Genomic DNA, 26,076 nt, shown 5'->3' on the forward strand with positions numbered 1-26,076 from the left:
TCGATAGAAATCTAGAGGGGTTAAATTTATCTCAATCTCGCGGAAGTGAAAGGTTCTAGTCTTCTTCCACTACCTCTCAGATATAGCTTCACATAATCCATTATCCGCATACTTAAAATTATATTGAATTAGGAAGAAAAACACACATCTGAAGAAGGAGCATTGCCCGAGGGTTGTCATTAACCACTGTATTATAAAAGTCATTCACCATAGACCAACTACTCGTAAATTTAAAAATTCTCATACCTAAGTCCTCACATTTATGTTGTTTCCACCCGTTACTTTGAGATATTTCATACAACATCTCAAACCTAGAGAAATCGATATCCTCCATTATCTAATCAAGCAAACAGTAGGGTATGCACAATGCTCCATTGAAAACCCTCAAACAAAATCATATTAAAAACATCAATTTCACCCATATAATCATTAACACATCAACTTATCAAGAGTTAATCCTCAATCTCATGAAAAAGGGACCCTTCAAAAATTTGTTAACATATATATCAAATTACAAATACATTAACCCTTCCAAATCACAATTGAATCATGCCAAGTTACTATCAATCAATTTCGTAACTAATATCTCAACCAATTTTTTTCCCCTAAATGAACCCAAATTTCCAAAACCCTAAATTTGTATTTCAAATTTTCAACTCAATGGAAACCTTGAGCTACTACTCCATGAAAACATATTCATCTTTATACATTCAATGGAATCCAAATCAAACGTTTATAACCTAGATCATAAACATAACATCAATAAAATCAATCAAAACTTAATTTTCATACCTACACTTGATTTGATGATGAAAATCTCCCAAAAAACCACCAATAGATTCTCCACAGCAACTAGAACAAACCCTTCTAAAATCTCTCACAAAAACACCCTAAATCCCCATCAATCTAGCGATGCAAAATAGTGGTTTTCGGTTTGGAAGAAAAAAAATAAAAGGAAAAGAGAAAGGGGAGGTTCTGTTCGTCGGGATGTAAAAATAATGAAACTGAGACGCCATTAGGGTTGGCGCTTGGACCGGTCAACCAAGTCAAGAAGCCATTAGGGTGGGCGTCTGAGTAAGTTACGAGGAGACGCCATGAGAAATGGCGTATGGCGCCAACCCTAATGGCGTCTAGAGGTTGAATATTGGATCCCCGCTGCGGTAGGACGTTGAATTTTGGTGATGGGGGTTCACCAAAAACCATGAATGTTACCCTCCCATTAGATTAAGCGTAAGGGAGTATATTTGCTAAGTTACATATATTATTAGAGTATTCCTAGACTTGGAATCGGGCTCGACGCCTACAACAATACTAGCCTTTTCGACTTAGGAGAACATATAGAATATGATACTACATTTTTCCAAACACTACAACCGTGAGATTTCTTAGGGATTTTGGACAACCAATCAACGGAATCTTCACCATACTCCTCAACTACAGTGACTCTCCAAAGCGCTGCCTTTTCACTTCCAAATCTCCATACCACTTCATAAGTAAGGTTATATTCGAAAAAACTAAATTTATTTGAAACCTGGAACTCCTTCACTCCTTGCCCCTTATGACACATGAGAACCTTCCATCTCACCAGGTGGTACATCTTGTGATGATTTTCCTTGTCATTCTAAATAAAATATTTAAACAGTCTTTTAAGCTTCTTAATTTCCAAAGTGGGAGTTTTTGCAAACCAATGCTTGCAAAAATGGAAGGAACTCGTCTCATATAGTTATTGATCTAATGAACAGGTTGAATAGGAAAGCGGTGGGCTGGATAACCAAATGTGTGAATCAAGCCGGCAGATTCGTCTTAATCACTACATAACTCACTCCAACGGCAAACCACATCATGCAAACACAGCTGCTACCAACTCACATTCATCAACAGATGAACCAGATTACCAAAAACCTTTTTTGGGGTCACGATAAGCAAACCATGAAATCTCATACAATTGGCTGGCCTAAACTCACCAAAACAAAAGAAGAAGGAGGTCTTGGAATCCGGGCTAGTGCAGATTATAATAAGGCACTCATTCTTAAAAGACTCTGACAGCTCCATGAATCGTGAACTCGCTTTGCTCGTCTGTCCTCAACAACAAATATGTCAGGAATCAAGACATCTTGATCTCTCAGATATCTTCTCCAAACGCAGCTAGCAGCATGTGGAAAAATATGTGTAAGTTAGCTCCAATTCTGCAGTCACACATTTTTCATCAAATTGGTAATGGCAGAGATACTCTCATAAACTGCAAACTGGATTCAACAACCCCCACCAGACCCTTGCCCTGACATGTCAATCCACTTCGTCTCAGACATCATCGACCCTCACTCCAACACCTGGTTACACGATAAAATCAACACCGACTTCCCAACAACCACGACACATCACATCCATAGTACATACCTTCCACCAACACCTGCACCGGACAAGTTGATTTGGCCATACTCAAAAACAGGAAACTACACCACAAAAACAGCGTACAAGGTAATCACCAACCAATCCATCAACACCCACCACCAGACCCAACAACCACCATCAACCAACTTCAAATTCATCTGGCAGGCTGAATGCCCCCCAAAAATAAAGCTTTTCTTGTGGAAATCCACTCTTGAAGGATTACACACCTTCGCAACCCTCCACCGAATGCATATAACCACCACCAACCAGTGCCCAGTTTGTAAGAGTGCACCTGAAACAACAACACACCTGTTGTTCCGATGTCGTGTGGCTGAAGATGTTTGGAATCTCATTTTTGGTCACCTACCAAGAAGCCCTAATAACCAAAACCCAATCCCACCAGTTCACAACATGCACCAACTTCTTCACCTCCCATTCCCCAAAGCACAAAAAACAATCTTATATTTCACTACCTGGAAATTATGGCTCGTCAGAAATTCAGCCGTCTACAAAAACACAACCCAAACACCAGCACAAATTTTCCAGATCATTCTCCTTTTGCACTCGGAATATGTCTGGGGCAAGAAATCATCTACCACCCCGACACCGTTCACACCACCACCAACCATCATTAGTAATAACCGCCAATCTTGCACTATCTCAACTGGATGGATACCACCTGTAGAAAACTGGATTAAAGTGAATACAGATGGTGCAACAAAATGAGCATCAGGAATGGCAGGTGCAGGGGTCCTATGCAGAAACCATCTTGGTAAAACTCTCAAAGCCATCTCCACACCGCTGGGCATCACTTCAGCACTAACGGCGGAAACTTGGGCTTTCATTATCGCAGCTAGAACAACAACTCAACATACCTGGAACAGAATAGGTTTTGAGGCAGATTCATTATCACTAGTACAATTTATCAAAAATCAAGCATCTCCACCTTGGTACATCAAACCAATGATTGAGGAGGCGACTGCTCTACTACAACGGATACCACAACATACGGTTCAACATGCCTACAGAGAGGTCAATCAAGGAGCGGACGCTTTGGCAAATCATGCAGTGGAATCACAGTAACACAACCAAACAACCACGCTACGCTTATTTGGGAATTCTAGTGCCCCCTTGTATCCAAAGAATTGTTATTAATGATATGAATGTTGTAACCTACCCTAAAAACATCAGGGTTTATTTCCAGTAAATGAATAAATTTGCTAGTTCTCCTCAAAAGAAAAAAAAAATATTAATAAGATCAACTTCCCACCTCTAGAAAGGTTTGACATCGACCTTTCTCCACTACAATGTCCCACTTCAATTTAGATAAATAATTGTATGTTCATCGGAGCTTCAAATAAGAGATTGGAAATAATAATCAACCACACACCCAAATTTTTTTATAAAATTGGGTACATCTGGGACTTGGCTCATTGCTACATCGTACTTTCGTAGAAATTGACCTTAAAACTCAAAACCACAATAAGATATTTCTGAGATGAATGGAAATGCTACGTTGACCAAGCATTTTATCCCGACAAAACCACCGACTGAGCCAAATATTGGGACCCACTGTACACTTTCACCATCCAACTGTTAGAATCATATCTCTGTTGAAAGGTTTGCGGGAGAAAACGCGGTCCGTCTATCACTTCCTGATGAATAATTTGAGCCGACAAAAGACCGAGAAAAACTAAAATGCCATCCGGGAATTGCGAATGACTTATAGTACCCCTCGTCAGAGACCCAACATCCCTGTATCCACCCCATGCCTTAGCAGTTAGCAAGTTTAAAGACTCGGCTAGACGGACTTACTGCAGGCCCGCAACCCTTTGGTGCTCTCAAATCTATCAGGAGACCCGTTTATGAATACACTGATGAAGGTGCTTTGGTTATTACTGACAACAGTGACAAAGCTGGGCATCACTTCGTCTTCTTCTTCTTCTTCTTCTTCTTCTTCTTCTTCAGTTACCAGAGTTAGGGTTTCGAACTTCCATGGAAGCAGATCATCAAAGAGGTGAACGTAGACTCCCCCCATCACCAAATGTTGCACCTTGGCTTGTTTTCCCACATGGAAAAGATAGTAAGTTTCAAACCTTCTATAATATATGTGATCCCATGAACAAAATTTACAAAAAATCCATACCGTTGTTTGTGATGATGATGTAGAAACTAAATTCAATTTTGGGAATTGTTTCCTATGAATCCTGTATCACTGGACACTGTCATGTTGCCTAATTTACTTCATGGTCTAAATAGTACCAATTTTGATGAATATTATGTCAAAGAGGCTTTTTTATCTTCACCTCCTAAGAGCAGCACCAGTGGTGGTGGTGGTGGTGGTGGTGGTGGTAGTATCTGTGATGATTCCATGGTTTATATACTATTGCAAGGATGTGAAAGGCCTGATATTCTTTTTTATTGTCACCCTGGTGAAAAAGATTGGAGAAAACATGAGTTTGTTAATATTACTGAAAGTCTTCGCACAATGTTAATTACTAATGGTAAGTTATTTATAATGTGTGTGAGTGGTTTCTACTTGGAGATTGCAATACGACGAGGGTCTGATATTGATGATATGAAACCCTTAGCATAAGTGAATTTATGTGGATAGATGACAATGTCGAACCTGAATCAGTAGCGGGGGGTTTGGATTGTCTTGTTCAACAGTACTGGGTGGAGTCTTTCGGTTTTGTTTATAGAGTAGAAAGGTGTTACATTCCGAGAGGTGCTTATCAGAACTGTGTAACCCGAATAATAATATCAAAATTGGATTTGGATTTCTCTACAATGGCTTGGGAGGAAGTGAATAGTTTGGATGACTATGTCTTCTTTCTAGGCAATCGTACACAACTGTCTTGCTTGGCCTCGGAGTTGGGATTTTCAAAGGGGTGCGTGTATTACACACAAGACTGGGAAATGTGCCTTTACAGATATGACTTGGAAGACGGAAGTATTTTACTTTCTTTACCATGTCCTGAGCTACCAATGCCATGGGACACGCCTGAATGGCTGATGATTACTACCACTCCAAGGTAATTTTTAAAAGTCGTGCTTCAAATTTTCAACTTTGTTATCTATCCTTATTGATATGTTCGAGCAATTGTTATGGGGAGGTGTCTCATCCACAGGGCCACTGTGGGAGTAATTACTCTACCAAAAGGGTCCAACTATTTCACTTAAAGGAGGACCTCAGGGAGTTACGATAGAAAGTTGAAAGTTAAGGTCCAGTGACACAACTAGGTGCCGGCACACCTTGTAGTATGGTCAGACTAAATAGATTGGAATTAGTTGTTTTACAGAGCTTTAGAATAGAGAGACTTCCTTATTCAGCACCCCTAATTTTTATTATCCAATGACTTTTAAGTAGTATGGAGCCAGAGATACTTACGACTGGGACTATGACTGTACAAACAACTTATGACTCGACTTATGATTAGAACAAAGACGGTTGTGTTTTATAATAAAGATGTATATGTAGCACCCTTAACTGGCCAATCCTATTACAGACTTATCTGTATACATATGCTTCAGTCTTTTGTATGAGTGTAGATTTTTGTTTTCCCTTAACTAATGAACGGCTTCACATGCTAAAAGGCTACTATGCAACTTCAAAAGCTCGGGGGAATGATTGGATAATTTATTTATCTTAATTCTATCTGGTTCAGACCACAAGGAAAAATGCCATTACCATAAATTGTTGTGTGTGTGCTTTTCGCTTTTTTCTATTCCTATAATTACAACGAATCGCCACATATATAAACGAATGGTCTCTACATCTGTGGGTGTAGGTCATACATGCTCTCTTTTAAAGTAGTAATGTCATCAGAATTCTTAACGATGTCTTGCATCTTCTCATTTGTAGGTTTGATAACAAAAATACAGCAGACTGTGTTTAGGAAAGGACAAACACAAGGATAAAGTTGTACAGGCAATCGAAAACATAGCTGTTGTAGCGAAGGATGGTCAGAAAGAGGATGTTGAAGAAGCAGGACCATGGACGATGCTTCAGGATGATATGGTAAGGTCGATTTCAAAGTATCTCCATACAGTGGATTACATACAATTACGTGCAGTTAGTAAAAAGCATCGATCGATATTAAGTCTGAGAAGATCCTATTCTACTTGGACTACCCCAGATTTGTCCCCATGGATGGTTTTTCCTATATATAATCGATCCGTCTACAATTTCGTAAATTCTATGCATAATAATGACAACTACCTTATGAAAATCCCTGAATCGTTAAAAGGCTCTAGAATTCGGTTTTCCAAAGGTGGGTGGTTGCTCATATCAAAAGGCAAGACATTGTTCTTCTACAATCCCTTCACAAGATCCAGTATCGAACTTCCGGAATTACCAGATGAGCATTGTTATGATTTCTCAGGTATCTCATTCTCGTCCGCGCCCACTTCTTCAGATTGTGTAGTTTTTGGCGTCAGTAAACAAATTGGGGATAATGTTTTCACTTTCTACATTAAACGTGGAGATGAACATTGGACAAATGTTTCCTTTGACGGTTTTTATTGGCTTCCCGATAGGAAACCCATGGAATTTGAGGCGGATTTTAACAGTCCAGTTTTTTTATCGTGGAGCATTCTATTGCTTAGACATCAATGGAACTTTAGGAGTATGTAATTTGGAGCATGGCATTAATTGGGAAATATTAGACACGGTGACTCGTCCTAACTGTGAGTTTATCTATAAGAGTTTCTTGGTGGAGTGTGAAGGAAAACTTTTATCTGTGTTTTTAGGCCGTTTCGGAAAATGGGTTCGCATTTTTAGGTTGGAGCACAATGATACGGTTTGGGTTGAAGTTAAGCATTTGGGGCGGTATATCTTGTTCATTAGCAACACCTCTTGTATCTCAGCAATTGCTCAGACAAGTCAAATGGAGAACAAAGTCTCCTTTCCAAGGTTGCATAACAAAGGAATTTTGTACTATTCCCTTGATACAGGTATGTATCACTGTTTTGGGAGTGGACATTGTGCTAAAGATCTCAGGTGGACATTGTGATTCGGAGGAGGATTTAAACTGCAGTTGGATTGAACCTAATTGGTCAGAGATCTCAGGTGAATCTCTTCACTGGCTCAGCGTGCCCGGATAAATATATTAGCCTCCTTTTGCCATGTAATCTTTTTCTGTGTAGCATTAGATTCGTTATGTGCGTGTGTTTATGAATTTATGCAGTTGACCCATTATATGACACATTTTGGTCTCTTTCTCGGTTGAGTGGTGAAACTGTTCAAAGTGCTTGAAAATTGAAAATTTTGAATCATTCCTTTTTTTTGTCATGAATTTTCCTTTTTCAAATCACTGTTGGCAACCCAGGATTTCATCAGTCAGAATCAATATTTACGTCTTAGATATCTCATATCTTGAACAAATGATTCTGACTGATCAATTTGTTATGATACATATGATATTATAGATGTGTTTTGGGGCCGAGTTTAACGGGTCTAAAGATTAAAAAAACAGGCAAAATCCTTGCAAGCACACTTCCATTATTGCGAACTAAATATTTGCATTCTATTTGAGCCGTTTACTCGATTGTGGCAATGACTCACAGGCGTAAGTGATACAACTGGGATAGCTTCAACTGGCTTATTGAAATCTATCAAATTAGAGAAGTTCCATACAGATGGTTACTGTGAAGGTGTAAAAGATGCAGCCTTAAGCTGGAGGTGACAAATGCTGAGTTCCATGCCTCTCTGAACCATGTCTAGTAATAACCTGTTAGCTGTTTCAGCAGCAGCTTTGTCTGCCCCATCCACCCTGAGAGCGATATCCGAAATAATACTCTCTAACAATGAAGATGCCGGCAATCTCTTCTGCGGAGAATCTCTGAGCAAATCAAGCAGTGTTCGAGCTCTTTCTTGAGCTACTCCTGTGCCTTCCACTGTTAATCGCAAGAGACCTGGAATTGCACCTTCTTTCAGGATAAGTTCTCTATATTTATTTCTGCAACTCCAGCATAAAGACAGCAGCGCTCCAACTGCATGCTCAGTACTGATTAAAGATCCATCTTCCACAGTTTCAACCAATGTCAGAATTCCCATAGTAGAGTCCGAAATTGCTAACCGTCCTTCTTCGGAGTTGGCCAAGATTCCGAGTAACGCACTTGTTTTCTCAGCAAATTTGGAGTATTTTTTGCACTCTTGGAGTAGGGTAAGCAAAGGAGGAACTGCTTCAGCCGTGATAACAGGAGTCGAATTTTTTGTGCAGGTAGAGAGATTGTATAAAGCTGTGACAGCGTCTACTTTTCCTTGGACACTACTAGAGCTGAGAGTCTGAACTAGAAGAGGTATAGCTCCAGAAATCGCAATTGTTGGTTTATTAGAAGGTGAAGATGAGAGTGTCAAAATTGCTGCAGTAGCTAAATCTCTTAAATGACCATTCTGGGATTTAAGAAGTTCGACCAGAGACGGAACCGCACCTGATGTCACTATTATGACTTTGTTTCTGAAAAGAAAGCACCACTGTAATCAGGAAAGCAGCTGACAAATATATCTCACCAGATGAACAAACATTTTGTGAGATATAAGAGAACAGTAAAGAAAACAAACAGGTCAACTCCTGCAAGCAATTTACAGGAAATGAAGCAAGATACACTTCACAACAACAGCAAAGACAACACTAAGACAATGGTATCTAGATTACAAGAACATACTGATTTTAAGATAACACAGACAGATGGAAATCCCAACTTTCAGATTTTGACAAACAGAAAAAAATTTGTCTTCAAGAAATTGAACATAAGAATCTCTAAAACACTACTACCACCAATCATCCTAGATCTGAAGGCATTACAAAAACATTGTGAGATGCTCAAATCTACATAGTGATTAATCCAAAACATGCCAAGATTCAGAGATCTTATAAATGAAACACCCTTAATTTCAGAACAATGAATACACAAAACATCAATGATTTACCGACACAAATGAATCAAAAAATTAGGGATTTAGAGCAAACCCAGAGATTAAAAAAACTCACCGTTCATTCCGGGCAGCGATATTGAGAAGAGCGAGCAATGCAGATTCAGTAGCTTCTAAATTCGAACAAGAAATCATAGAAATCAAAGGTTGTACAATCCCTGCAACTCCACAACAAGAACGAGCCTTAACAGAAGATTTAGCAATCTTTCTAATATCTTTAGCTGCTTGGATTTTAACTTGTAGAAATTCATCTCTATTATTAAGCTTCAACGACAATTCTCTGATCAGAATCTCTCTTTTTGATTTGCAAGTCTCTTCTTCTTGATCAACTCTCATTTTCACTTCACTTCACTCTATAAACCTTTGACTCATTAAGACCGAGCGAGTCACTGAAGTCGGAAATGTTGGGTTTTTAGTATGAATCTGAGATTTGGGAAGTAGACAGATACAGCTAGACAAGGCAGGCAGGCCCTTCCAACGAGGAAGGGTACGGAACCACATACTATGCGCATGTGCTTGCCATGACCTTGAGACAAGCTCTTAAATTGTGGGGATCTCGATTCAATAAGAAGCTGTGTATTAGTTGGGCAAATCCTACTCGATCTTGATATTGACGTCCCAGATTTTGAGCATCCAGCTCTTGTAATACAATCACAGATGTTCCGAGCAAGTGGCACACAGGGCCTTTGTTTAAATGGCCCAAGTGGAAGCGGATTCTGACATGTTGTTTACAGTGCTGATCAAGTATATTGAAGATGAATATAATAAGTTCTGTGCAGTGTTTGGTCCAATTCAATGAAATGTGCAACAACAACGATACAAACAAAACAGTACTGAAACACAAACCCTGTCAGAAACAATTAGCTTCCCTCATCTTTTTTTCTACATTAATCTATTCTCTTGGTTCCAAAGATCTCTCACTCAAAAAATTGCTAAACCGTGATGCTTATCATTATACCAGAAAATATAACCTGACAAAGAAAAATTTACAACATAACTTGTACCCATCTAAGATTTAGGTATGTGTATAGCTTTTTTGACAAGGAGTTTGTTAATGTCTGTGAGAATGTTTCCTGCTGGAGGTTAAATGAATCTCTCCCTTTTCTCTGCTCTTTCTCTCTATTACTGTCACAGCAGTAGATACGATTCCAACTACAGCCATGGAGTAAAAGGATCTGTATGGAGTTAAAGCAAGAGCAGAGAGAAAACAATAATATCCAGCGAGCAGATAGACGAAGCTCAAACCAACTTCCCTGCCTCGGAAACCAGGTAAGGGAAATGAGAGGGAATCAAATCCAGGTCTTGAACTTAGACCGTGGAAAATGACAAATACACAAATACCAGAATCCCAAAACCATGGTAAACTCTGACCAAGCCCAATTCTCTGCAAGAATTAAAACAGATCCATGCATGAGAACCACGAATTATAATGTAGCAAGATGCAGAAGGCACGAAGGTTATGCATGTATAAGGTGGACATTTCACTAATAAGGTATCAGGCATATGGGGAACACAATTACCACAAACACACGCATTTACTACGATTAATCAGTAAATTACAATTTGAATATTACACACCAGTTAACCAGGCGTTGTAACCTAGGGTGGTTCCTAAACTAGAATATTTCGGGGATGGGGGATGTAATTTGCAGAAAAATAATGATCTTTATAACCACATAGCAAAAAAGGATGCATACCTGTAGCCAAGCGACAAGTGATGGGACAAACATGAGAGCCGCGAGAAGGTGCAAAATTAGCATACCATGTCGGAAGTTGAAGATCTCTAATTGTGTATCACTATAGCTTCTTGCAGAGTTTGGGCTATTGAGAGGGTTCTCCTCCACAGGAAGAAGTGGGTCCAGCCCACCATCGGATTTAATCTTATGCTGGGACCTGTCATTGTGCTTGGTTTTAGAATCTTGCTGCTCCTTTTGAGCATGGGTGCGAAAGGAAGTCCCAAGAAAACTGTTACAGAAACATGTGACAGTTATGGATCTTGCATTATCTCAAAGACTGGAGTTCTTGAAAATTATTACTTAAACCAATTAGAGAAGAGAAAAGGACGTCAAAACTTCACCCTCGAAACAAAATAAGTAACCTACAACACGTAATATCGTAATTCAGGAGTACTCTTTATAGATCCTATTTTTCATGGGACAGGCAGCGCTAATATATCAAGCCCGCATATCCATAATTAGAACTACAAAACACGCTCTCTTTTGTGGAGAAAATGTGGGACCAGACATACCATGAGACGTGGAGTTCCGCAGTCGACTTCACAATATTTTGTATAATGGTTAACCTATGTCACTCACATCCTCTCATAAAATCATGTCTCTCCAACTAACATTAATTCTACCAATCACAAAACAAATGAAAAAGTGGTGAACCTGTCGATCATGAATCAAGTACAAAGCAGTGAACCAAGGATTGCGATAGCTTAAATGAGAAGTCATCAATTTCAAACAGAAACCAAGCCACATTACACATGAGGAAGAAAACTTGCACAGACCAAGCACGTACCTACAGAGAGCCGAATGACAGTATAGAGCATGAGACAGAAGGAGTACCAACAGACCAAAAGCGGGATGAACAAAAGAAACAAGAATAATTGCAGTCACTGCAGTAACAAGAGTTGGATTTCCCTTGAGTATCCTGACCGCCTGTTTTAAGTATGGAACAAATTAAAGTTCAAGCCCAAGTTTCAACTACGTAAATCATCTGATGAGTATGTGATAGGCTGATAGCCAAATTGACCAAATCAGTTTAAAAGTTCAAGATGGATAAACTAAGAATGTTCTGCGATCTTGTTTAAGCAATAGCCAATCGATATGAACTAATTTCGATGCATTGGGTGTCAGAGCTTACCTTAAAGGAAAAGAGATTATAGATTGTGAGCAACCGTCTAAAAACTACAAAACGAAGATTTTCTTCCCACCCTCGCCATCTGCAAAGGACCACGTGTGTCAGCTAATTGACCATTAAAATATTTGGCAGTTGAATTTCTTTCGACTGTAAAATAAGATCCAGCACTAATACATGAGACACACACCACTAACCTTAATTTGAGGAAAGTATGCACCATGGCAACGGCGAAGAAGGCTAGTTGAGATATCAAAATCAGAATAATGACGCACCCATTTGCAAATGCATAGCAAATCAGAGAGACAGTAATGTAGCTGAAGAATGGGGGAAGTGGCTGAGATATTATCAATGAAATAACCAATGAAATTAAAATAGGCAACACTGCCACAAGCACAAAGGATTGAGGCATTATGAGGTTGGACTCTACTGCAGCCAGCATGGAGGGCAGAGGTAGGTCAAGCTCCCACGCACGTGATTGCCGCATCAGTGCGAAAAAAATCACGGCAATGGAGAAACCAATTATCTGCAAGAAGCACACCCCCAAATGAAAATTTTGAGACCTGATTGATTACACCTTAAAGCATCATGACTTCCAAATAACCAAGTGAGCTGAGAACAGATTCATAATCCATTGACTAGCAGTGAACTAGATGATAGTACTAATTAGGTGTGCAATGAAAATTATCACCTGTGAGGAGTACATAAGTAAAAATCTTCCAGCAGCAGCAGTAATAGATACGGACGCACTGATTTTGTATGAACAATGCGGATCTACCTGAGTGCAAACAAAAGCACCTAATGAATCAAAATACGGGAATAAGAATATACTTATTTCTGTTTAGTCCGTATTCATATAAATGATCTTATAACACTTGAGTAATTTGTGATTTGAATGAATTCATACTGTCATTTCATACCATTAACATAATTGTGGTCTTTTCAGACCCTGGAGTCGATGCCCAGAAGGCTGGTGAAGAATCCACCAAAATTGTCTCTGAATAGAGATTTGGAATTATCTGAAGGCCTGATACTGGATCCCAAACCACAGCTGCAGGTGGAAAACAACGAAGTTTACAAAGCCCTACACAGAAAGAAAAAGGAGCAATCAGTAACAAATGCATTTTCTTTTACAAATGCATTTAAGGAGTTAAACAATGTATGACTTAAGACTTCGGAGTTCTGAGATAATCTTTCATTCATTATAGTCTTGAATGAATGACGGGTCTATCCTATGGATTTATCACACGTGAAACTGAATGTAGCGGTATGGTGGAGCATAATTATTCAGAAATAAGATTAGTCCATCAAATGTTTACTAGGGTGGTGAAACTTATTGCCGAGATTGAATGAGCTGCAGTTTATAATGACATACATCAATTATGTGATGGACATTTAATAACTGAATACTAACACCTAGATGATATCCAGATATACCAACCATAGAGACAAACATCGTTTCTGAAGTTTGATAGTAATCCAAAAGATAATCAGGTAAAAATTGTAGACATCAATTTGTGTCCCAAACACTCATAGCCTAATCGATTTAATCAGAGCAAGTAAAAAAGAAAATTGCATAATTAAGTGAAACATGTCACATCTGCGACATTCAAAAGTGGTAAAAGAATACCTTAAAACAAAATTGGTGTCAGTTCCTAATAATGATTAGTACAGTCAGCAACATGACTGCGTGATCCGCGGATATAATTATAAATATCTCAAGAATGATTAGATCTAGGCTTCACTAGGTATATGAGTGTTGCATGCCAATACAGCAATCACAATGTTATAACATAAATTTTTGCAATAAGAAATCGACCAAGAACATTAAATTCAATCTACAGCAAATATTCAAGAAGTTTACACTAAAGGTTAGAAGCTTGTATGAACCCTTACTGCTATGTTCGACGTCACCTGCTTCTTCCACTGGAAGTCCAGAATTTTTTATTCCACAGCCTCTGGTTTTTAGAGACATGCTAATTGGCAAAAGACCTAAGCTTACGGAGAATGATAGATTGAAAGCAAGAGGATGGTCCTCCTCCAACAGCAACTCCTGCATGATGTGCAACAATATTCTGTAAAAGTACATCATGCTAAACTAACGAGTTGAAGCCTCATAACTAATGACACAATATGGAAACATAGGAGCATTCCCTGATCTGTTCTGAAATCCTAATCAAGGGATATAATGTATTGTCATCCTGATCAACCAATTATAGATAAGACACAAACTCTCTCAGATTCTTTGCGAAAAGTTTAAACTCCTCCGATGTTCCTTTTGAACACGTTAACATGGCATGCGAAGTTACAAATCCAGTTGTCAATAACTCAAATGGACCACTAAGAGCTGGGAATGAAGAAACAAAATTTAACCTGATCAATGTAGCTAGAAAGTAAGAGAGACGAAGGAGAGAATTCCCTCTTCCCTTCCTCGGGATTAAAGAACTGACCAACTGCCATGGATGCTGCTGGTGGAGGCCTACCTGACACACTCTGATGACAAAATGGTTATGAACAATTAGTTCTTATGATTTCATTACAACCTATAAATGCTGAATTATTATCGCCATAAAATACCAATAATATTCTTACTAAACAGTACGGAAAAATACCGGACGAGGTGCAACTGAGATAGTCAGGAACCGGAAACCTTCCATGTCTTCAGGTCCCAGGCGGAATACTGATGATGGAGGTGCTTGTTCAGTTTGGCTACCTGGTTCTATCTGCGAAGCCAACAGGATAAGTCCACAGAACTACAAGTCTGCAACATTCATAATTAAGCTCGGTGCTAGTATAAATTTATACTAGATGCCTTTCTTCGGGAGACATTTACGTAACAAAAATGTAAGCAAGGCTTTGCTCAATAACCATCTAGGTATTTTCATGGTTATAACTATTAAATAAAGAAAAGGAAAAAGAGAAAAGAGAAAAGGAGAGTTATCCATGTCTTCGTACCTGCCTTGGTGCTGGTCCAGCTGGAATCTGCTCCATCTTCGAAGTAACCTCAATAATTTTTTGATTTGAAGGTACTTCTAAAGACATTTTGCCTTTTACAGGCCAAAGATGAAGTCTAACCCCAGAACATGGAACAAGGTTTGTGACAAATATAAAGTGGCTCTTTCCGTTTGATCCCTAAGCATGAAACTCAAACTGTCAATATAATGTTCTTTTACAAAATACAACAGCAAGCACTACACTGAAAAAGTATCAAAATTGGATAATACGAAAGTTGTTAACTCCCTAATCTAGTACGAGTTTCGACGCGGAAGCTCTTTGATGCCCAACCATGGCACAGTATTTCCACATTTACTAATATCAGGACACCATCCAGATGATAATGTACAATCCATAAATACACACATATTAAACAAACTTGATCAAGCTCACCAGATTCTTGATGTCCAACCACCGCCGCCTCCCATCCATTGCTAGAACAGCAAAAGTAGTTGACTGAATGTAAAGGTCCTTTTCAAGGCTATCATCATTCCAATGGACTGATTTGGGGCAAGGGGAGAGAGTCTCTTCCCTAGATCCTGCAAACACGGTGAAGAGGCTTTAGATAAAAAGCTTATAAGACATCATAATAGAATGACCGTATAAATTCTAAAGCATCAATAATAATTTATTAAAACTCTTCTCTACCACAGCAAAGACCTTCATGACCACATTCTTCAAAGTTGGACAAACACATTGTACATTTCATTTTAGAAATTAATCATGCATGTTGCTGAAGATCATAAAGAACAGTTGTGTCAAAATTTAATAACTTTCTGTAGGCAGAATCATCTTATATGATCCGCCGACATAGCATGTCTCAAATCATCACCTAACGTCATGTAGATATATGTGTGGTGAGACACCCTTGAGATAGCTATATGCTTGATTTTTCTACAATAAAATAGCATATGTTGACTTCCCGCAATAAGATTTTATTTTCTTGTGGCTTGCAGCCGCTTATGCTTGATAGAAGGATGGTCAAGGTGGCAGGATCCCAGGTAATATTTTAAATGGAATCTTAGAATTGCAAAAGACAGGCTACTGTACAAGAGAATCTTGGTGATTGAGCAACAATAAAGAGCAGCTAGAAAATCAAAACGGTGGGCTTCCTCCTGAGACATTACGAGCAAACCAACTAAACATAGCTTCCGCATTATTAAACTAGGTAAATCATAAATCCTTACATGACCATCCTAGCCAGCATAATTGTATAAGTAAATGTTTGGACAATACCAGCAGCAATTTTTTTATCCAAAATAGGAACTTCAGTAGAAATCTTGGAAGGTTGCAGCTGCCTCATCCAGTTAAAACTTTGTGGTATCCCACTACGAAACATTTTGGAGAACACCGTAAGTCTTTTTGGTACACTGGAAAATGGTTGACCAGTTTCTGTATCAATCATAGTAAGAAGAGTGTGTGACACCTGAAATGAGAAGTGAAGTCCATCAGTGCCCGTAAGAAAAGCTGTGTTTTCAAGAATAAACTTCACTCACTTGTACAACAACTTGGTTGCACCATAGAATAGCCTGGTGTTCCATGGAAACCCACACGTTCCTCATTCCCATGGTACCTATCGTAAAACCGTGAGTTGAGGGCACGATTCCATCAAGGGATTCCAACTTTGGCCGAACCTGCAACATGAGAAAGACAATTATAAGAAAATGCAAATAACAGTGCACAGCTTCTCAAAAGTAATACCAAAAACAGATTGATGTTATAAAGGAAATTAAGACCAAAACCTCTTAAAATTGTTTCATTGCTCTTGTCAAGATTGCATAAAGCATATTTTCGCTAAAAGAAATAATTCAGCTGAAATAATGCTTTGCATATTCTCAAGAATGAACTGTGTTAATTTTTTTTTCCTATAGCAAATGCATGATCATCTACAACCAAGAGTTGCTGGGTTTTATCCATAGTTGGCATAATAAGGTAAGTGAAAGTCAGGCAACATTCATGATCAGATATACAGAGCTGTGGCCCTATTGCAAAGACAGGTAACTTTTGTTATTGGTACAGACGCAGCCTACTGCACCTCTACAAACATATGATTATACAGAAGTCTTATTATGAATGTCTAATATAACCTTGCTGAGTATTCTTCAGGAATGTCTTATACAGAAGTCTTATTAACGAACAAAAGCACACATTATTATATCTGTATATTATAGAATGCAGTGTTACCCTGATTCTGCTTCCCACGATCTTTGTAAAATTACAGGTTGAAGTGGTTGGACAAACTTTATGTATAAGTTTCACTTTACAGTAAAAGGAAGCGCCAAAGGTGGCAATGGAAAATAACCTGATAATCATGAATACCGCCTGAAATGGAGACAACGACAACATCAGAGAGCGTAGACTTCGACAACAAGCGGCCCGCATGGGTAGCTTGGACCTCATATCCTTCCCTCCATTCTTTATTTATGTAAGAATAATAGTGACCCAAAGATGGTTGTAGTGCTGCAGGAGGCGACCTGAAAGAAAAAAACTCTATCTCATTAAGCACTAAGATGGTCAAGCCGAAGTATTAGTTCGTAAAACCACGATGACGTTGTTCATTATCAATAAAGCTTACTGATGTGGGCTTGAAAGTGTAAGAACAGTTTGTACTGTTCCGTTCCTTAAATGTGGATGCACAACTGCAGCTCTGGCTACAAAACCACCCATGGAATGACCAACCAATATTACACTTCGTGGTAAGCTTCCAGTGGTTTCAGCACCTTCGTTAGACCGAGCTTCACGGGACTCTTTATATTGATCTAATATCTGCAAACAATATATAAAAATGAAAATAACTTGAAATCTCAAGAGCACACAAAAGAATGAAGATTAAGGAGGCAGTTTGCAAGTAGGACTAGAAAAATGCTGATTTAACAAAGAAACTCAAGAATGTAAAAACTTCAATACTACTGGTAAATCGGTAGAGCATAAAAGCCCAATATTAACAGTTTTGCACCCATGGTTCTCTCCGTGATAGACCAGGAATGCAGATCCCCAATCACGTAATTTACTTAAAAAACCCGAAAAATGAATGGAACTAATCTTGTGTACAGTGACTATTATTGTAATTTATCACGACATTTCACATTACTTTTACCATCAGTTCAAGTATCCTAAACGTATCCAAAAACCAAGGTGGTCAGGTTTTCTATAGCCTGAAACATAACAATGTCCTACAATTTTGAAAAATTAAGAGTCTCCCCTCACAAACCATTTTAACCAGCCTCCATCAAATCCAAACAGATGCATACAGACAAAGAAAACATAATGCTCGGTCAATAAACACGCACATACAAACTCAGACAATCCAACATACTAGTAATAGAAGATTTCTCTGGATGCAGAAGTAGATAAACAACTGATAACAGGGCAATAACTATGTGTGGGGATGAAACAGTATACTAATAGTTCTTCGGGAGAAAACTAGGTAAATTCAAACAATGCTTGACACAAATAGTGAAAAAAGGTACCCTATGGATAGCATATACAACGTATTCTGTATGTTCTTCAAGAATTCGACCATCCATAGCAGAATGCTCTCCTTCAAGATCAACAGCAAACCAATCCAGCATTGAACTATATTGGTTGGGTAACGTAAAACCATAGATATCCCTATTTTCACTTTCTTCAGAAGCTAATGATGCTTCGTAATAATATGTGCGCTCAAGCGGACCCCCTTGATATGCCCTATCAGATTCTGCTGCCACAGAACGGACCTGGAACAAAAAGAAAGGTAAGAAAATACATATAAGGATACCAGCAAGCCCCAATTGATAGGTGGGATGAAAAGACCATAATGCGACGAGCATAGTGGAGAAGAAATCAGGCATTAACTTGACATATCCAAATTAATAGGTGGTACGAAAAATACCAATATCAAAAGTTGGGATACATCATACTAGCAGGTGCTTATCTTCAGTTCTAAAAGGAAAGATTGTCAGGAAGTTAAAGTAGGATGAAAAGAGGTGTGCCAGATTACCTCAGTTTTTTAACGAGTTCTAGTATTTGAGATATTAAATACATGCCCTCTAAGTGGTTTAAATAACCAAAGTCGCAGCTGAAGTTTTGTTTCTTTGCCAACCTCTCTTCTTACTTATCGGGAGAGGCTTGCAACCAGTCACTTGCTAGAAATTTAGCACTTATTAATCTCTATGCCACAAACTAAGATAAGGATAATGTCATTATAATTGTGACGTTGGTGTCAGTTGCTATGTGTTGCAGGCCAAATAGAAATCCACAAGCTCATATGCCTCCATTTGTGATATTTTTATAACCTCAAATCGTATTCATGTATATAGATTTAATTGTATGCTTATTTTAAAGTAATCCTAAGCTGGTGGAATCCATTGATGTACCTTTAGGATAAGATTTAATTGTATGCTTATTTTAAAGTAATCCTAAGCTGGTGGAATCCATTGATGTACCTTTAGGATAGATAACACTCTATAATGCAGTATTTCCTTCTAGACCCTATCCATCATTAGACATGAATTATGTTTTTATATGATTTTCTATATGATAATACTGATGAATCTCATAGATGAGCTGATATTCGTTGAGATCACTTGCAGGCCAAATCCGGCATTCATTTTTCTTGAACAAATCCAGTTTCAACAAAGAATTTCTAAGCAGGACACAATAAAATCAGAACGCGACATATTCATTGACCTATTCTCAACCCTAAAATTGTTGGATAAATTCCCAATTCAGCTTAAGTAGTGATAACTAACTTGACATTTTATATAAGAATGTGTGAACTGTAAAGTAACGAAGAACTACTAACAATTAACAAAGCAACAAAATGAATTCAAGAAACACAATTATGAAACATATGGAAAAGCAACTTGCCTGTTTATAGCTACCACCATTGCCCGGAATAAAAAGCACAGGTACCCCACTAAGTTTCTTGATATGCTCACTAAAATCAATCTTTTTCCATCCTTCATGATACAAGAACAATCCATACTTTACAGAAGAAACATTTGCAGGTGTAGGTATGGGAATGTATGTTGGATACATATATGTCATGATACAACCATTTGGAACATTTTTAAACAAATTAAATAAAGCAGCCAGACCAATCCACACTGATACTATTACTACAATTGCTACTCTACATCTCACACTGAATCCTCCCATTTTTTTTTGTTACAAATACTTCACAAAATTAACAAACATAGTACATATGATTCAGTTAAAACCTAAAATCTAATACTTCCATTTTGTTACTGAACAACCACCACCTTGGAACTACACTTCAAATCTGACATCAAAAACAAGGTTATGATAACTAGATTTCTTAGTTAAGGAGATCTTTCCTTCCTACGATTATCAATCTTACAATCCGAATCGTTTAAGGAAGAAACTACTAAGTTTACAGTGAAAACCTAGAAAAATGTAAGAAGAAAGGAAGATACAAAGATATACTCTCGTTAATAATAATATCCTTAATCTTTTACTTACATCAAGAACCTCTTTCCTAGTACAGATCAAGGGATAATTTGATATTTACCCCTTAAAAGAAATTATTTAGACTGCGGCCCTTCTTTGAAAAACAAAACTAATATAAACCCCTAAATGAGATAGTAGATTTGTATGTTTTTCTTTTTTTTTTTAACCTTCGCCACCTGGAACTTAAAATGAATGCTGGAAAGATAAAGTAAAATGAACTTAAAATGAATGCTGGGAAAGATAAAGTAAAATGATATGGAATTAGAATAGTAGCCTCCATTTATAGGATTCTTCGTAAATATCCTTATCCTGGGTACTTCCTCTCGGAAAAAAAGATACTATCACTTTATTTAGAAACAAAAATAATATAAGATAGTAGTGAATTAGAAAAGTATCCTTCATTTATAGAATTTTTCAGAAATATCCTTATCTTAGTACTTCTTTCGAAAAAAAGAGCTTATCACTTCATTCAGAAACATAAGTAGTATTATCGAAGTTTTAGAATCCAGTCTAGTTCACATGTAGTTAACTTAAATTAACCTCTGAAGTAGGTATGGCTACGTTTTCACATACTCAACAATGTATTAGAGATTTACATAAAATGACAATGTATTAGAGACTTACAGAAAATGATTTATTATTAGAAAATCAACCTGACCATCACAGAAAGATCAGAGGTCTTTATACAGGAGACATGATCAGAGATATCGGAAGAGACGGCTCATTACAACATTACAATATAACCGACTGAAAGATAAAACTGTAACTAACAGTTATAGTTAACGGAATATTACAGAAACTGTAAACAGAAACTAACTGTCGTTTGTAATGTTATTAGCCCCCCGCAAGTTGAGCTGGACAGTCGAATGAACACTCACCTTGTTTCGTAGAAAAACAAATCTAGCTGCAGAGAGACCTTTTGTGAAAATATTTACAACTTGGAAACTGTTGAAGATATAATATAGCTTGATAGTCTTGGAATTCACCGATTCTTTGATGAAATGGACGTCAACAACAACATGTTTCATATGACTATGGTTGACAGGATTAGTTTCCAGAGAAATATAACTAATATTATCCCCACCAATTGTAGGAGTGAAAGGAAGAAAAGTGTGAAGATCTTGAAGTAGTTGACAAACCCAGACCACTTCAGCAGTTGTTTGTGCTAATGACCTGTACTCTGCTTCAGTGGAGTTTCTGAAAACAATGGCTTTCTTTTCAGAGCTCCATGTAGTGGGATTTTTCCCAAAGAAAATGCAAAATCCACTTGTGATGCGCCTGTCATCTAGGTTACCTGCCCAATCAGCATCTGAAAATACATTTAAAGCAACAAGACCCTTCTGCAGAACAATCCCATAGTTAAGAGTAAATCTTAAGTATCTGAGTATTCTTTTGGCAGTAGTAAGATGAGTGTCAGTTGGTGCAGACATATGTTGACACACTTGATTGACAGAATAAGCTATCTCAGGTCTTGTCCAAGTGATATATTGGAGCGCACCAACTAGAGACATATATTCACTATGATCAGCGAGAAGAGTGCCATCGTGTTTACTCATTTTGACATCAGCAATGACATGTGTAGAACAAGGTTTGGGCACTAAGCATGTTGGTTATGTGAAGAAGATCAAGGATGTACTTGGTTTGTGAAAGGAACGTATCAGTGTGATTTATCTTCACCTCCAGACCAAGAAAATAATGTACATCTCTCATGTCCTTAATAGGAAAGTGTTGTTTGATGTCAGAGATCACAGAATTGCAGAAAGGCTCAGAAGTACCAGACAAGAGAATATCATCAACATACACCAAAAGTACTGTAATTTGTGTACCAGCTTTATGAACAAATAAAGAAGTATCTGCATGAGAAATTTAAAAACCAATGGAGAGAACAACCTCAACAAGCTTATCATACCAATCCCTTAGAGCTTGTTTCAACCTACAAATTGATTTATGTAACTTGCATATATAGTCAGGGTGATCTGGATCCATAAATCCAGGTAGTTGAACCATATAAACCTCTTTTTTAAAATCTCTATGAAGAAATGCATTACTTACATCAAGTTGCTTAACCCTCCAATCAAACTGGACAACAAGAGAAAGAACAAGTCTGATGGTTGTAGGCTTAGAAATAACAGGATTAAAAGTATCTAAATAGTCCATACCCTCCTTTTGATAAAAGCCTTTAGCAACAAGTCTGGCTTTATACTTGTCTAAAGTTCCATCTGCATTTTGTTTAACTTTGAAAACCCATTTACAACCAACTGGGTTTTGAGAATGACAAAGACTTTGGACCAAGTACCAGCAAGAATATAAGCAATATATCCTGCATGAAATTCCACCTTCCACTTGGGATGTTTGTTAGCTTGAGTAAAACAAGTAGGAGGAGTAGCAGAATTGACATGAGCAACATAAGCAGAAATAAGAGGATATCTTATAGAAAGTTGAGCTTTTGGTTTGTAAATTCCATTCTTTTCCCTAGTGATCATATGATGCATGGAAGTAATGGTATCAATAATGTGAGTGTCTGAAGTAGAAGGAGATGTATAGGTACCAACAATAAGTGTGTCAGATGTATCACCATGATCAGAATGAACCGAGATGATAGTAGGGGTATTTTGGTCAGAACGTTGCAATATAGTTGAAGTACAAGTAATTGTTTCAGGAAGAAGTAATTCAGTCTGAGTGGAAGAGACATTCTCATATGAAGGTAATTGAGTGTGAGCGTGAATTACAGGAGGATTGAGAAAAGATTGATTAAGAGTGGCTGAAGTAGATTGAGAAACAAATAGTTTGTGGGCCATAGCTAGAAACAAAGTCTCACTGAAGGAGACATGTCTAGAAATATAAACTCTGTCAGGAATCTATAGCCCTTGTGAGAGGATGAGTAACCAATAAAAAGACAGATTTTGCTTCTTGGTTCAAGTTTATTTGAAGTGTATGGTCTAACCAAGAAAATCATGCACATCCAAAAACTCTAAGAAAAGTGTAATCTAGTTTAGAGTGAAATAACATATCAAAAGGAGAAATAAAAGAAAGTGAAGCAGTTGGTAACCTGTTGATCATAATATTTGCAGTTTGAAATGATTTTACCCAGAATGAGTGAGAAAAATTAGATTGGAAAAGTAATGTTCTACCAAGATCCACAAAGTGTCTATGTTTTGACTCAACTACTTCATTCTGCTCTGGAGTGTGTGGAGAGTTAAACTGATGAGATATGCCAGAAGCATCTAAAAGTGAGTCTAGTTCAGGATGAATGAATTCACCACCACCATCTGACCTAATGCATTTTGAGAGTGCAATTAAAGAAGTTTTCAATCATAAGCTTAAAAGAATTGAAAATGAGTATATATGACTTTTTATTCATGGGATAAATCGAACAATATTTGGTAAAATCATCAATGATGTTGTAGTAATAGTTGTATCCACTAATTGAAGTAATAGGACCAGGTCCCCATATGTCCATGTGTAATAGTTGCAATAGAATACTAGAATGGGAAATAAAGACAGAAAATGGTAGTTTATGAGATCTACCAAGACTAAATTCAATACAAAAAAAAAATGTAGACAAAGGAATGCCTGATGAGTGACATATCCTTTGTAAAGATTGAAAAGAGGGATGATCAAGCCTCTGGTGAAGCTGAGTGGATGTGATGGTGGTGCAGGACAAGACTTGAGGAGCTGGAGTTGAAGTAAATTAAATATGATAAAGTTCATATCTAGATGGCCCTTGGAAAGTTGTCCTCCCTGACTTGAGCTCCTTCACATTGAAATCATCAGATTTAAAAGTGGTACTAAAGTTACTGTCACTTGTAAATTTATACACCGAGACTAAGTTCTGAGCAGAATGTGGGACATGTGATATGTTTGGTAAAGAAACCTTATTACCATGTAAGTATCCAGAAGTATTAGCAATACCAGAAATAAGCATACATTGACCATTTGTTGTGTTAATTTTCTTTCCACCAGAATAAGAACCAATGTTATCCAGATCTGAAGTAATTGAAGCAATATGGTGAGTTGCACCAGAGTCAACAAACCATGCATCTTCTCCACCAATGTTAGCTGCAGCAAGCATAGCCCTTATGTTTTGTGGTGGTCTTCTGCCTTGAAAAGAAAAATCCATCCTATTGTAGCATTCATCAGTAGTATGACCACCTTTATGACATATTTGACATACATGTTTCTTATAATTGAAGGATTGTCGTGAAAACGCAGGGGATACTAAATACACCTAACTTTTTCGTTCGGCAACCTATATAGAAAAAACTTAATACAATAACAAGTAAGCCAACTGAATGATCCTTGAGAATATGTATATAGAGTTTATATCTCAACCTCTACTCAATCAGTATAAGTATAGACACAAGGTCGGAGAATCTGACTGTTAAGCATAGTACTTAGACGATCTCAAAAATCAATATCCAATATCAATCTAGTCGTATCCAAATAATCCTATCAGAATTCTTCCAAGTGATTATACTTATTATCAATCATTCAAGATACGAATTTTACAAGAAACAAATCTCGTAATCGATTACAATTAAGCGGAAGTATCTACTTAAATTGAATACGTACAAACCTGTGTAAATCCAATTATAAAGATGAATAATATAATACAGAAAAAGGAAAACAGAAAACACCAAAATTTTGTTAATAAGGAAACCGCAATAGAAGAAAAACACCAGGACCTAGTCCAGATTTGAACACCACATTGTATTAAGCCGCTACAGACACTAGCCTACTATCAGACTTCGGGCTGGAATGTAGTTGAGACCGAACCCACCCTCCAAGCGATTCAGTTGCAGTCGCGCTCCTTACATCTCTTGAACCTCGGAAGGCTCTATGTAGTTGATTCCCTTAGATGACTTCCTTTACATCCTAAGAGTTACTTCAGTCGAAGTGAAGACTTTTGATGTCAATCTTCCTCTAACAGATAAGCTTACTTGATTTCTATTTGGATCAAAGATCAAAGTGGAAAAATATGTTTGCAATAGACAAAGCTAGCAAACCTCACAAATCCATAACTTATGACTCCCGTAGAGCATCCTAGATTCTTAACCACTTATCAGGAAAAATCTTCAAAAGATCAATTAAGATAAGCTTTCAGATAACTATCTTGAGGAATCACAAACTCTGAGCCGAAAAAAACTTTGCGATTAAAATTTATCTTGCCTGAAAGAAATTACAAAATCCTCGACAATAAAAAAGCAAAATCAGGATACATGAACTATCAAGGTAAAGATAGTCGGACTTGGCTTCACAAATCCCTAAAGCGAAGTCTTTTAGTTATAGACCTAATTATGTTTCTCAGAAGAAACCTATGTCAATAGAGGACGACTCTAGAATCAACTAAGACACAAAGTGTCAGGAATTGATTTTCCCGGTTGAAAGGCCATCTTTATTTATAGTTTTTCTAAGACCATGGATTGCTTAGAATTAAACAA

The 26,076-nt window shown here is 37.6% G+C and overlaps 2 protein-coding genes and 1 long non-coding RNA gene across 3 annotated transcripts; 1 reads left to right on the plus strand and 2 right to left on the minus strand.

Annotated features, from left to right (window-relative positions):
- Positions 1-4,090: 4,090 nt before the first annotated feature.
- Positions 4,091-7,665, plus strand: LOC113348445. Its single transcript, XR_003359679.1, has 2 exons — positions 4,091-5,426; positions 6,257-7,665. It is a non-coding gene; the product is annotated as an uncharacterized LOC113348445 (long non-coding RNA).
- A 212-nt stretch (positions 7,666-7,877) lies between these two features.
- On the minus strand, positions 7,878-9,847 carry LOC113348448 (U-box domain-containing protein 15-like). Its single transcript, XM_026592220.1, has 2 exons — positions 9,387-9,847; positions 7,878-8,852 (listed from the first exon to the last, which is right to left on the minus strand). The coding sequence occupies exons 1-2, from the start codon at positions 9,662-9,664 to the stop codon at positions 8,036-8,038; spliced, it is 1,095 nt and encodes a 364-aa protein (XP_026448005.1). The 5' UTR covers positions 9,665-9,847; the 3' UTR covers positions 7,878-8,035.
- Positions 9,848-10,052: 205 nt separating this feature from the next.
- On the minus strand, positions 10,053-20,625 carry LOC113348447. The gene is made up of 18 exons (XM_026592219.1): positions 20,033-20,625; positions 18,655-18,900; positions 17,760-17,950; positions 17,487-17,658; positions 16,681-16,818; positions 16,421-16,610; positions 15,578-15,723; positions 15,146-15,322; positions 14,803-14,913; positions 14,564-14,683; positions 14,087-14,243; positions 13,111-13,274; positions 12,882-12,968; positions 12,388-12,716; positions 12,197-12,275; positions 11,852-11,991; positions 11,026-11,293; positions 10,053-10,712 (listed from the first exon to the last, which is right to left on the minus strand). Exons 1-18 carry the CDS (start codon positions 20,321-20,323, stop codon positions 10,380-10,382), a joined length of 3,339 nt encoding a protein of 1,112 aa, XP_026448004.1. The 5' UTR covers positions 20,324-20,625; the 3' UTR covers positions 10,053-10,379.
- Positions 20,626-26,076: the final 5,451 nt, after the last annotated feature.

This window comes from Papaver somniferum, chromosome 2 (assembly GCF_003573695.1).
Source record: "Papaver somniferum cultivar HN1 chromosome 2, ASM357369v1, whole genome shotgun sequence".
Taxonomy (NCBI): Eukaryota; Viridiplantae; Streptophyta; class Magnoliopsida; order Ranunculales; family Papaveraceae; genus Papaver; species Papaver somniferum.